General features: G+C 39.8%; 1 protein-coding gene across 3 annotated transcripts in view; it reads right to left on the bottom strand.

Annotated features, from left to right (window-relative positions):
- The window catches only part of LOC122549324 (collagen alpha-1(XV) chain-like), a 255,798-nt gene that overhangs the window by 158,911 nt on the left and 82,358 nt on the right, over positions 1 to 14,529 (bottom strand). For all 3 annotated transcript variants that reach the window (XM_043688956.1, XM_043688954.1, XM_043688955.1), the window contains 2 exons: positions 1,715 to 1,789; positions 1,515 to 1,613 (listed from right to left, as the gene is read on the bottom strand). In XM_043688956.1, coding sequence (XP_043544891.1) covers positions 1,515 to 1,613; positions 1,715 to 1,789 — 174 coding nt within the window. The remainder of the gene's footprint in view (positions 1 to 1,514; positions 1,614 to 1,714; positions 1,790 to 14,529) is intronic.

Below are 14,529 nucleotides of genomic sequence, written 5' to 3'. Positions count from 1 at the left end.
GCAATGAGAATCTCGAATAAGACAGAATCTAAACATTATTTCTTGACTTTCATTGGAATTACTATCACTGAAACCTCCATTGTCAACATCTTGGGAATTACCATTAACCAGAAACTGAATTGGATTAGCAACATAAGTACAGTGTCTACAGGAGCATGTCAGAGGCTAGGAATACTGCAAGGAGAAACTCCTCAAAACCTGCCCACCTACAAGACACAAGTCAGGAATGTGACGGAACGCTTCCCACTAGCCTGGCTGAGTGTAACTCCATAAAGACTCACCCAGGACAAAGCTGGCTTGATTGGCATCGAATTCTTAAACACTCATTTCTGGACTGCTGGTGCTCAGTAGCAGCAATGTGCACCATTTATTTTGCAAAAATTCACTAAAGCTTTTCAGACAGCACCTTCCAAACCAATGGCCTCTATCATATAGAAGGACAAGTATGGCAAATACATGGTAAGTCTATAACTTGCAGGTTTTCCTCCAAGCCAATTGTTGTTCTAACTTGGAAATATAGTGTCACTAGATCGAAAACCTCTAACAGTATTATGGGGCACCTACACCAAATGTTTGTAGTGATTCAAAAAGACAGATCACCATCATCTTCTCAAGGACAATTAGGGATGGGTAATAAATGCTGGCCCTGTCAGTGAAGCCCACATGCAACAAATGAATTTAAAAACAAAACTTCTTTGGAAACAACTTCATCCTGTAGTCGAGTTGTATCCAGATTAGCACTACAGGTTTAACATTGATGCAAACCATAGACTTCCAATTTGGTGTCAAGTAATATTAACCTATGAGCACATTTGTGCAGTATGCCAACATCCAATAGGATTTAGAATGCTACTCTACCTTCATTCTGGCATAATTCAACTCATCAAATTACTCTGCATTTGAAAGAAAAAAAACAAAGAACTGCTGGTGCTGGAAATGTGTACGTGAGTTCAGTTGCTAGACTCAATACATGGTGGGATGGGTGTTGCTCTGTGCCTGTTTTTTTGCCTAGCATCGACATCGCAACCAACGTGTACCCAAACTTATAGAGACTTAGAAAGGTAATCAAAATTACGCTTGACATTCAAAATGTGGTTGGATTAAGACTGGCAGAATGAAAGCTTGTGTCTCAGAAGAAAAATGCCATTGCTTATCCTCAGCAGGTCTGTTGGAGTTCCAACCATCTAACAGGTGATTCAAACCCAGCCATGTCAGTTGAACATTTGGAAAAAGTGGCATTAGTAAAAATTACAGAGCTGTTAGAATGGTCTTAAAAACCCAAATAATTCACTGATGCATTTTAGATAAGGAATCCTGGTTTCCTTATTAATCTGGAACAAAACCATTACACACACCATTCTACCCTAGTGATGTATCCATTTATGTATGTATATATGTATGCAAGTTTGAGCTTAATTGTAAAAATACATTGAGCCACAGAAGACAAAGTTATCAAATATATAGAAAGAGAGAAGTCACTTGAAACGGAACTAGAATCTTCCATTGTTACTCACAGGGCTTGGAGTGTTGTGCTGAATTTGGGATTTAATGCCTCCATGCTCCTGAGGAATATATTGACCACTACCATCGCCACTAACATCGTCAGATGATCCCTATGGCAAACAAATCAAAACCAACAAATAAAAATCCAATAGGAAAAGAAAGTATTAACTTAGTCTTGAGAGGGCTACATGGAGATTGAAAGTTTACTCACTTCAGACTCAGCATCATAACACTGCTCTTCACTCGCCCGAGGGTCTGATTTAATTGTAAGCTCTTGGATGGACCCCTGGAAAACACAAGACAAGATTAACTATTTCAAAATCTTTGAACTAGAAATACAAAATGGTGCTGACAAGAATGATTCCTGTACGAGTTTTCATAATTTCACCCGGCTCCCTTGGAAAATGACATGAACGTTTCACATGCTGATGTGAACATCCTTCCATGGTCATCCAATACAGCTGAAGGACATTCTGCAGTTCCATAACCTGCACCGTGACTGAGTTAGGAGAAGAAGGAACTTTTCCACTCCTCATAGATACCAGTACCCACTATTTGTTTGGCGACATTTAAATCCAGCATTTTATAATTCGGAGGCTGGAATGCTACCATTTAGCCAAAGTCTTTGTTCATTCTTGTTCAAACATTTTTCATGCAAAGGCAACATTGAAGATAAAAAGATCACATTGCTATTGCACCGTTCATGACCTCAGAATGGCCCACCATGTTTTAAAGTCAACAAAATTCTTTAAAGTATGATCATTGTAGTAATGTAGGAAGTGCATGTGAATAAAAACTGAATACACCAAGCTTCTTGCAATTAAATATACAACTAGCTCGTCTTTTTATGGTCATGGGTGAGGGATAAATATTGGCCAGGTTACAAGGGGGAAGAAACACTAAAGCAAAGTACAGTGGATACTGGAATTGAAAACTGGCAGACATCCCAATTAAGGATGGAGGTCCTCCCCAAGAGTCGCCTGTCTAGTTTGATTGTCAAAAGCTAGCAACCTTGGCATCCTCGCTAGTGATGGCCATTGCTGAGGCTGTAGCTGCAAGTTGAGTGTGTCCTCAGGAGCCGAATGTTCGCAAGTAGGGCTAAGTAGGTTTGTGCGATGCTGAGTCCAGGTAGGAAGCCTCTGGCGATCAGAGAGGTGGTGTTGTTGCCATGGGGGACAGTCATCACCACTAGGGGACATTTCAGTGGGTCTTGGACAGCCTGAAAAGAGGACCTGCTCCCTGAAGCCTGCTGGAAGCCTTCACTGGGTAGTCTCCCCATGTATTGGACCTTCTCCCATCCCTGATACAACTAATTGCCAGCAAAGGCAGTAAATAGTCTCTAATTTGGGCAAAAAGTGGCTCAAATATATTCCTGGCAAGTGACCAAAAAGCCTCTGGCTGCTGACAAAATGGCACGGCTGTGAAAGAATATTGGGCATGACTCCGACACCTTCCACGCACCAGTTTGCCAGCTTTCCCAAATCCCAGCTTGTCTGTCACCTGAAGTCGGATAATTTATGCTATTAACTCTGCTTTTCTCTCTCCACAAGATGCTGCCAGAGTTACTGAGAAATTCCCATAATTTCTCATTATATATATCTCTTATTCCTTTTCACAGAGTTGCCTTATTCCTTTTCATGTAGTGCCCCTAAAGCCTGTATAATGACCTGAGAGGAAAAAGGTGAATCATGAAATAGCACCTCATCTGAAAACCAGCAACTCTAACAATACTCCCACTGCAATGAAGTGGCAGCCAAATTTCTGAAACTGGGGATTTGAACCAATTTAGAGATAAGAGAGAGACAAGGCTGATATCCTTAAAAAAGGAGTCACACACGTGTTAACTGAATGTTAGATGTTTATATATATGCCATGGGAGATAAATTTGGCTCTGTGATTAATGGCTCTAATAAGATGCTAAACAAGAGAATCTGGTTTATGATAAGTGATGCTTGAATGTGCTGTTGCATACCTAGCTCAATGATATTTGGTTCCTTTGTAATTTCATTATAATTTCCAACATGCTGACTGCCACTAAAATAATCAGAAATATTTTATTTATTCATGGCATGAAGGTTTCTTTTCTCCAGGGTGGGGGATTTCAAGACTAGAGGGCACATTTTTAAGGTGACAGGAGGAAGGTGGTTCGTGTGTGGAATGAACGTCCAGAGGAAGTGGTGGAGGCGGGTACAATTACAACATTTAAAAGGCATTTGGATAAGTACATGAATAAGAAAGATTTAGAGGGATATGGGCCATGCACAGGCAGGTGGGACTAGTTTAGTTTGAGATTATTGTCAGCATGGACTGGTTGGACCGAAGGGTCTGTTTCCATGCTGTACGACTTATGACTCTATGATGTCTTTGTACACAAATCTTTGATGATGGTAGAACTAATTGCTAAATAAAAACGCATATGGAACCTCAGAATCCATAAATTGAGGTGGCATACGAGAGAAAAGAACTAATACTGAAGTTTTAGAAAGTACTGGTCGAGTCTCAGGTGGACCATACTTTAAGAAGGACGTTAAAGCCTTTTAGAAGGTGCAGAGGAGATTTACAAGAATGATACAAAGGTAGAAGAGGGAGGCACGGTGGCTCAGTGGTTAGCACTGCTGCCTCACAATGCCAGGGACTCGGGTTTGATTCCAGCCTCAGGTGACTGTCTGTGTAGAGTTTGCACATCCTCCCAGTGTCTGTGTGGGTTTCCTCCCACAGTCCAAAGATACGCAGGTAAGGTGGATTGACTCATATTAGATTTGCCAGACAGGTGGGTTAGCCCTGGGAGTTAGACGGTCTGGGAGGGATGTGCTTCAGAGGGTCGATGTGGACTTGATGGGCTGAATGGCCTACTTCCATGCCATAGGGATACTATGACTGTATAAAATGGCACTTCATTTCCCAGAGAACCTAGAAAAGCTAAGATTAATTTTTCAAGCAGTGAAAGGTTAAGGAGATATTTAAAAGATGATTTCAAAGGTGTGAGTGGGTTTGATAGAGTAAACATTGAGAAAAAGTTTCCATACACAAAAACATCAGTAATCAATCGGCATAGAGCTAAGAGGCTTGGAAAAAAAGTCAATGAAGAGATGAAAATTAATTTTACGAAGCAAATTAAGATCCGCAAACCACCATCTAGAATGATGGGAGGAGAAAATTTGTCAAAAAAAATTTAAAAGTGAATCCAATATATAGTGGGGAAGGAAGAATTAGCAGGGCTATAGGGAAAGAGTGTTACAAGTTGGACTAATTGGCCATTTTTCTCAAAGGCCAATCGGCATCCTTCGCAGTAGGGAAAATTGAAACTCATGAGGTGGGAAGAGTAAAACTAGATGAGAGTTCACTAATCATCCTACACTGCTCCTTCATTAAAGGCTCCCTCATTATTTTAATCCTTTTATTGCATTCTATTCGCCATACTGAAAATGCATTGAGCTCGATTGCTAGAAATCTTTCTCTGGTCCCAGCAACCACCCAGCTAATATTAACATTTGTCCAGGGAAATCTGGCACTTCCTGTTTTAAGAAACCACAACAAGGAATATACTAAGCCGTTAAGTCTGAGAAAGCCTGAGCCTGTCCTGCTTATAGAGGTTTCCATGGAAACTCCACTAATATTTACCTGGTATAAGCAGCAGCTTTGACTGGACTCAGAATGACTTGCCTGTGGGGCACAGGTCTGACAAATCAGACCCAATGCTCAGCTGAATTTAGTCCAAGTCTGAGGTTTGGATAAGTGCTCCAAAAAATATCAAACCAGTAAGACAAGTATGGGGTTACAAAATAGCATTCATAGATTGTGTAAAAACATACTGAAGTAGAACTGTCTCTGAAAGGGCTTAGCGTTTTCAATCTTATATTGGCTGCAAAATAATTTTTATAAGCATTTTAGACAGAAGAGATCATCTTTATAAACATTATGTTTTTGCCTGATTTTGTTCTCAGGATTCCAAATTATGTTTGGTCACAGGGCTGAATTTTACACTGGCGACTGCAGTTAGGGTGTCTGCATCTTCTGTGTAAAAGTCAGGTACAAATTCACCTCTGCTTGGAAGGCTTGCCCAGTAGCTTTTAAAAAAGTCTTTATTTGGATTGCGAAAGTCAAGTTGGCAAAGGTAGCCAAGAGTAAGAATTCATAGAATGTCTTTAGGACAGTTTCCTGCAACAATATGTTATAGATCCAACAAGGCATCAAGCTGCTTGGGATATGGTTTCATAATGAGGCAGGTTTAATAAGTGATTGCTGAGTAAACGGTCTTCTAGGGAACAGTGACCAGTGGAATTTAGCATTCAGTTTGAGGGAGTGAATCTTTTATCAGAAACAAGTATGTTAAACTTAAATAAGGGTAATATGAAAAGGATGAGAGCTAAAATTGACTGGAATTGCCTGGGAAAGGGGCTTAGCAGAAAGGATAGTTGAACAATATGGCAAGCATTTAAGAAAACAGTTTATAACTCACAGCAAAGATATATCTTAGTCAGGAAGAAGGTTTCCAGGAAGCAGATAAACCAACTATGGTGAATCAAGGAAGCTCAGGGTAGAATCAAGTTAAGATAGAAATTATACAATGTGATAATTATTAGTGGTAAACCAAAGGATTGGGGAAGTTTTATAAGCCAACAAAAGATGGGCAAAAAAATAAAGGGTGAAAATTAACTATGAGGGCAAACTAACAAGTAATATAGAAATGGACAGAAAGAGCATCTTTGCATAAAAAGGGAGAGAGAAACCAAAGTGAACAAATACTCCTAAAAAAATGAAGTCGGGGAGATAATAATACGGAAGCAAGAAATGGCAAAAGGAGTTGAAAAAAATCTACGATACTAAAAGCTTTTAAAAAATACATAATAATCATGAGGCTGAAGGAAGGAGGGAAATAAACAAAAAATGCTTGACAAATTTATTAAAATATTTGAGAAGGTTAGATAAATGTGAATCAGTAGATGGAATATATTTGGATTTCTAAAAGGTGTTTGATAGAGTACCATACCATAAGGCCAGTAATCATGGTGTTGGAGCTGGTTTATTAGCTTGGGTAAAGATTTTCTAACTAATGGTAGAGAGTTGGGACAGGGGTGGCATTTTCACAATGCAACTTGTAATATGAGGTGCTGCAGGAATCATATGCTGGGGCCACAAATATTTACAATATATATAAATCAATTCCGATGAAGAATCACTGGACTTGAATATTAACTTTGCTTTCCTCCCACAGATGCTGCCATACCTGCTGAGTTTTTCCAACAATTTCTGTTTCAGATCTCTAGTTCTTTGATTTATTTAAGTCTGTCAATCAACATGCTCAATCCTTTGATTAGGCCAATAGTTTGTCTTCATCCCATTTACCTTTAACCTAATGCTAACTTTTATTGTGTTCTCTTTCTCATTCACAAGATATTTCAAGCATTGTTTCCTATTTCTCTCTTCCCAATTAATCATAAAACAAATCCCACTGCATAAACCAATCTGGTTGACTACTGGGAATAAATTTCTGCAGGACTTTCTTCCTACTTAATCATCGAAAATGCAGTGAAGAAACTATGTGAATGGAAACATTTTGATGGATAAGTAGGGGGATTCCACTATATCCCAAACATTGCTGTTAAGCATGCCATTATATGACAGCTACTGGGTCAGAATACTTTCTTATTCAGCAACAGAATCATTTAGAAGGTGGACTAAATATCTTATCACACATCCAAAAGACAGCATGAGACTCAAGGGTATCACTCACAACTGTTAGCAAATTTAAAAGTGCCTGAAATTGGAGGCAACCTTTTGCCCTCATAAAGAAATAGGTTGGGAGGGAGGAGACAGACAGTACAGATAATAAATATACGTAACTCCAATTGGCATGGTGTGACTGGCGGGATCCTTCTGGGACAAACATTGAAGCCTCAGATTTTCATTGTCTTTATCAGTACTTCTAATGAGAGACAATAGAGTTGGATATTTAATGTACTGACAACAGTAAATGATATGGAGCAGAATGTTGCAAAGTAACATTGCACAATTGTGGTGGGTGTGGATGGCAAAAAGTGTGGGACAAAAGAAAGCTGGATCAAAGTCTTTTTTAAATGTAGGAAGTTAGGTACTATTGAACAGCCGACAGATTTTGGGGTGGAACTAGGGACATTACAGGGAAAAAAAAATCAAAGAGCTAGTGGAATATTAGCATCTGCCTAAAGGGATTGGAACACAGTGGTGGAAGTTATATTGCACAGCCTTAACAAGACTCCCTCTGGAATACTGATCAGATCTGATCTCTTTATCTCAAGAAAATATTGACCTTGGAAGGGGCACAGCAAACATTCATTAGACTAACATAAGGTCAAGATAGTTATATTATGAGCATAGGTTTCATAAACATATTTGTAGTCCCTTCAGTGTTAAAAACTCAAGGGCTGAGTGGATGTTGGTGATGAAAAAGTTACATTTATTTTACAGGTTAATTGTGTGGGGAAATAAAAAATAAAAGAGGCATGATATTCAATTCAGGGACTGGTTGTTTAGGAGAAAGATTAGGAAGAAAGTTTTCAGTACAGTCCCAATTATGCAATCCCAACAAATTGGTGTTAGGATTTGCTGGCTGGAGTTCACACACATTGAAGCAAAACTCTTGTACTTCAGTTCTTCTGACAAACCAACATAAGCTGCCTGTGTTGCATTAACTTTGCATGTGTGAAGCCTGGCTCATAGGTCAAGTTCATTTAAAGGGCAGTGCTTCCTTATGGGGGGCAAATATTGAATCAGGCAGAATTAAAGGTTCTGACGGATTTTAAATATTTGGAAACCTCTGTCAAAGCCATGGGAGGATTGATGCCTCGTGTGATTGAAGGAAACCTTGATAGGGAAGGAAGTATGAAGTCTATGGCTGCACATAGTTGAGTTCATGCTGACTCGAAATTATGTCGATGATCTTCAAATTTAAACTTCACAAGAATTCTCATGGTGGGATACAGTCAGCAAATACCTGAATCTCATGGTCTAAGGTAGCGTGAAAAGGTGGCTTGCATCCAATTGATGTTTCCACAGAAGGGTATTATTACAATCATGAAAAGTGATCAATATTTATTTGTATTGCACAGAAAAGTAGTCAGTATGATGTAATCTTTACGTTACCATTTCAGAGGATCAATAGAATACCATTTCATATCTTCAAGGTATGAATAGGAAGTGTTGTATCATGCTTTTCACAACAACTAGGTGTCTTAAGAAGCTTTACAGCTAATTAAATACCTCAAAAGTGCAGTCACTTTTGGAATGTTGGAAATAAGGCAACATATTCATGATTTTTGTGATCTTGATTTGAGGGATAATTTTAGGCCGGAGCATTGGGAAGAACTTTCTTGTTCTTTGTCAAAACAGTGCCAGGTTTTTTTTTAAAAAACGTTCAGTCAAACAAACAGATGGGCCATCGGTTTAAATATTTTATCTAAAAGACAGCACCTTTCACAGTGCAGCACTCCCTTAGTACTGCACTGAAGTATCAGCTTTGACTATTCGTATTTTAGCCCCGGGATGGGAATTGAACCATTATACATGGACATTAATGTCATGAGGTTGTATATGGTGACCAATGGAAGCTGACTACTAATGTCTACCAACATCATATTCAAAGGAACAAAAAGCAATGCAGAGACAAACAACTTGCAGGTTGCACTAGTTCTGATTGAGATACTTGTGAATATGTCCTATATGGAGACACTGCATTCTATGTGCAAGATCTCAATTCCAGGGACATAGTCTGAGTCAGCATTTTAATTACTGGGAGAAAACTGAAGGCACTGGAGTTTTACAGAATGACAATGTGGATTAATACACTACTTCTAAAACATCTTAAGCTGCTTTCGAAGAGAATATGTAGAAAACAACTTGGCACTTAGCCAAAGAAAGCAAGAATAGGACAGGTAACCAAAAGGTTTGTCAAAAAGTTGAGGATTAAAAGGAGGGACTTAAAATAGGGAGAGAGAGAAATAGAGAGATTTAACAAGAGAATTTCAGAGCTCAGGATCTAGACAATCTAAAGTTCAGTTACAGCAGCTGGGATTGAAGTAGTGGTGGATGCTTGAAAGACTGTGGTAAACAGAGACTATAGTGAAGTCCCTAAACACTGAGAAGGATGGGCAAGAGGCCAGAATTACTGAATGCAGAATTACCAGAGGGTGGGGATACAAAAAGGAAAGGGTGAGGCTGTGAAAGAAGTTGAACACATGGATGAGAATGTTAATATTATGGCATCTGGTGGCTGAAAGCCATTGTAGATCAGCAACTATGGGTAATCAATGGACAAGTTTGCTGTGAGTTTTTAATAAGGCTATGTAGAGTTAAAGAGAGGAGCAGAGATTGGGATCAGTTCAAAGGATGAAAAATGGAATATGTAAAGTGAACTGCTGTGAGTGAGTTAATATTGACCTAATTCTTTGGTTTCATCAGAAATATTTAGTGCAATGACAAGCATGGTAATTACAAATCCTGAGGGGTACTCATTTCCTGCATTTTGAGAAGATAAGCTCACTTGAAGGGGGCACTTGCACAAGATTAGAATGTCTTTGTATCTCTGACCCACAATAATACTTAGGTCTTCTATTACTTTATGATGACATTGATAGATTGTGAAGTTGACATTAAAGCAAAAGATACTTGGAAACCCCCATCTCAATACTCAGTAACATTGAAAACAAATGTGTACAATTTATTTGGCCATTAAAAGGGATGGTTTGAAAGAATCATAAACCAAGAACTAATTATTTTGTAGAACTTTTGACAGAGAAAGTTTAATTAGAATTTACCTGAAATTGGTAAATCAAAAGCCAACTCAATCTAGCAAGGTATTGTCAATTATTCAGATTAACTGTAGTAATACCTTCAACACTTGCAAATTTAAGAGATTCAAATTAGCTTGTAAAGTTTCATTGGCCAGTGAATGCAGCTATTAATATGAAAATATTGCATACATGAAAATATATGTATGTGGCATTTTTGTAATGTTAGGTAAAAAAGTTCACTTTTGGCAAAGAAAATTTATTTTCACTGGAAGGTGTTAAGATATAAAATAGCTGAAGATTGATCCTATTGGTTGAAAAATCACCTTACTAACAAGGTGAGGATTGTGTCTGGAAGAATAAAGAAAGTTGTACAAGGACATGTTCCCCCACAGAGCATGGTTAGACCATAACATCACTTGAAGAGGAATTGGATAAGTATTTGTAAAAGAAATGGGATTTGGCGACCTGTTCTAGTTGAAAATCCAGCAGCAGCACTGAGAAGGAGAATGGCTTCTTTCTGTGTAAATGTTGTCACCTTCCAAGACTGCGATTATAAAAGACTACAATGTCTTTGTTGTTATCGTGGTGTGTTCATATTCACACAACCTGGTTTTGTTGGTTCACTAGGGGGAAATATTAAACCCAAAGAGGTGGGTGCGAGTCAAGTGAGAAATTAAGACGGTAAAGATTTGGCATTGGCATTCTCACCTAGACAGTCATATATATTGCTCATGGAGGTTTGGTTAGGGAGGTGACAAGCCTGCTCTCAGCAGGTTGTTAAAACATTTTCAGGAAGTTGCATTCCTCCATTTTAGCAGGATTTCAACCCCTGCCACTAGAAACAAACAAATTGGAACAGGAATGGACTGACCAGCCCCTCAAAGCTGCCCCATCATTGAATAGGATCATGGCTTCTGGGTAATCCAAGATGGAGGACGGGAAGAATTTCTGGCTGTAAGAGCTGCCACTTTTTTTGAGGTATTTTAGGTGTTGGAGGTGATTTTCTCAAATTCCAGGAGCAGCAATTACTGTTTTACATGCTGTTGCATGGTTTTGGAACTTTGGAAAGAAAAAAAGTCAAAACAACAGCAGTTTAAAAAGGAGAAGAGCAGACAAAGGAAGCACATAGTGAGGACAGTGCGAGAGAGAGAGAGAGAGAGAGACACAGACAGACAGACAGACAGACAGCATAGTTATTGCCTTTGCTGTCTGAATTCATGTATCGCTGGACATCAGAGTGCATCTAGGAAAATTAACAAACAGTGAAATTCACAACTAATCTTGGAGGAACTGTTGGGCAAAGTTCACCGCACAGAATCAGATAAGGTAAAAACAATGACTGCAGATGCTGGAAACCAGATTCTGGATTAGTGGTGCTGGAAGAGCACAGCAGTTCAGGCAGCATCCGAGGTGCAGTAAAATCGACGTTTCGGGCAAAAGCAGAATCAGATAATTGTTGTTTTAAGTCTGTCCAAGAGAAAGGCTGCAGTAGTGATTATAGTGGATTCTTTCTCGATTATATGTTTTTGGAGATAAATCTCTTGATTAAACTTAAAATATAAGCCATAGCTATTAATTTAACCTGGGGCAGTGTTTGTAGAGGAATAAGATAGTGTTATTTTTTGGGTCTGTGGATTGTGAAGGAGCAAACAAATGGCCTTTGCAGTCATATGTACTTCTTGTCAGATGTGGGAGTTTAAAGAGAAGTCTCAGATACAGACACATAGATGGGTTAACTCCAGGAAGAGTGAGAGAGGTTGGCACCTAGGGCAGGAGTCTTTTGTGAATATACCCATTTCAAACAGATATGCTGTTTTGGAAAATGTAGGGGGTGATGAGTTCTCAGGGGAACGTAGCACAAACAGCCAAGTTTCTGATATTGATACTGGCTCTCATGCAACGACGGGTATGTCGGCTTCCAAGAGATCAATTGTGTTAGGGGATTCTGTAGTCAGAGGTACAGACAGACCTTTCTGTGGCCAGCAGAGAAAAAGCAGAATGGTGTGTTGTTTCCCTGGTGCCAGGATCAAGATGTCTCAGAGAGGGTGCAGAATGTTCTCACGGGGGAGAGGGGCCAGCAGGAGGTCATTGTCCATATTGGAACCAATGATATAGAAAGGGAAAAGGTTGAGATTCTGAAGGGAGATTACAGAGAGTTAGGAAGAAATTTAAAAAGGAGGTCCTCAAGGGGAGCAATATCTGGATTACTCCCAGTGCTATAAGCTAGTGAGGGCAGGATTAGGAGAATAGAGCAGATGAATGCATGGCTGAGGAGCTGGTGTATGGGCAAAGGATTCACATTTTTGGATCATTGGAATCTCTTTTGGGGTAGAAGTGACTTGTACAAGAAGGACAGATTGCACCTAAATTGGAAGGGGACTAACATACTGGCAGGGAATACTGCTAGATCTGCTTGGGAGGATTTAAACTAGTAAGGTGGGGGGTGGGGCAGGGTGGGATCCAGGGAGATAGTGAGGAAAGAGAGAGAGAGAGAGAGATCGATCTGAGACGGGTATAGCTGAGAACAGAAGTGAGTCAAACAGTCAGGGCAGGCAGGGACAAGGTAGGACTAATAAATTAAACTGCATTTATTTCAGTGCAAGGGGCCTAACAGGGAAGGCAGATGAACTTAGGGCATGGTTAGGAACATGGGACTGGGATATCATCGCAATTACAGAAACATGGCTCAGCGATGGGCAGGACTGGCAGCTTAATGTTCCAGGATACAAATGCTACAGGAAGGATAGAAAGGGAGGCAAGAGAGGAGGGGGAGTGGCATTTTTGATGAGGGATAGCATTACAGCTGTGCTGAGGGAAGATATTCCCTGAAATACATCCAGGGAAGTTATTTGGCTGGAAGTGAGAAATAAGAAAGGGATGATCACCTTATTGGGATTGTATTATAGACCTCCCAATAGTCAGAGGGAAATTGAGAAACAAACTTGTAAGGAGATCTCAGCTATCTGTAAGAATAATACGGTAGTTATGGTAGGGGATTTTAACTTTCCAAGCATCGACTTGGACTGCCGTAGTGTTAAGGGTTTAGATGGACAGGAATTCGTTAAGTGTGTACAAAGCAATTTTCTGATTCAGTATGTGGATGTACCTACTAGAGAAGGTGCAAAACTTGACCTTCTCTTGGGAAATAAGGCAGGGCAGGTGACTGAGGTGTCAGTGGGGGAGCACTTTGGAACCAGCGACCATAATTCTATTAGACTTAAAATAGTGATGGAAAAGGATAGACCAGATCTAAAAGTTGAAGTTCTAAATTGGAGAAAGGCCAATTTTGACGGTATTAGGGAAGAACTTTCGAAAGCTGATTGGGCGCAGATATTCGCAGGTAAAGGGACGGCTGGAAAATGGGAAGCCTTCAGAAATGAGATAAGGAGAATCCAGAGAAAGTATATTCCTGTCAGGGTGAAAGGGAAGGCTAGTAGATATAGGGAGTGCTAGATGACTAAAGAAATTGAGGGTTTAGTTAAGAAAAAGAAGGAAGCATATGCCAGGTATAGACAGGATACATCGAGTGAATCCTTAGAAGAATATAAAGAAAGTAGGAGTATTCTTAAGAGGGAAATCAGGAGGACATGAGATAGCTTTGGCAATAGAATTAAGGAGAACCCAAAGGGTTTTTACAAATATATTAAAGGACAAAAAGATAACTAGAGAGAGAATAGGGCCCCTCAAAGATCAGTAAGGCGGCCTTTGTGTGGAGCCACAGAAAATGGGGGAGATACTAAATGAATATTTTGCATCAGTATTTACTGTGGAAAAGGATATGGATGATATCGACTGTAAGGAAATAGATGGTGACGTCTTGCAAAATGTCCAGATTACAGTGCTGGATGTCTTGAAACGGTAAAAGTGGATAAATCCCCAGGACCTGATCAGGTGCACCCGAGAACTCTGTGGGAAGCTAGAGAGGTGATTGCTGAGCCTCTTGGTGAGATATTTGTATCATCGATAGTCAGAGGTGAGGTACCGGAAGACTGGAGGTTGGCTAACGTGGTGCCACTGTTTAAGAAGGGCAGTAAAGACACACCAGGGAACTACAGACCGGTGAGCCTGACCTTGGTGGTGGGCAAGTTGTTGGAGGGAATCCTGAGGGACAGGATGTACATGTATTTGGAAAGGCAAGGTCTGATTCGGGATAGTCAACATGGCTTTGTGCGTGGGAAATCATGTCTCACAAACTTGATTGAGTTTTTTGAAGTAACAAAGAAGATTGATGAGGGCAGAGCGGTAGATGTGATCTATA

This window comes from Chiloscyllium plagiosum, chromosome 4 (assembly GCF_004010195.1).
Source record: "Chiloscyllium plagiosum isolate BGI_BamShark_2017 chromosome 4, ASM401019v2, whole genome shotgun sequence".
NCBI classification, from domain to species: Eukaryota; Metazoa; Chordata; class Chondrichthyes; order Orectolobiformes; family Hemiscylliidae; genus Chiloscyllium; species Chiloscyllium plagiosum.
The sequence above is the reverse complement of the archived record's forward strand: the minus strand, read 5'-3'. Positions and strand labels throughout refer to the sequence as shown.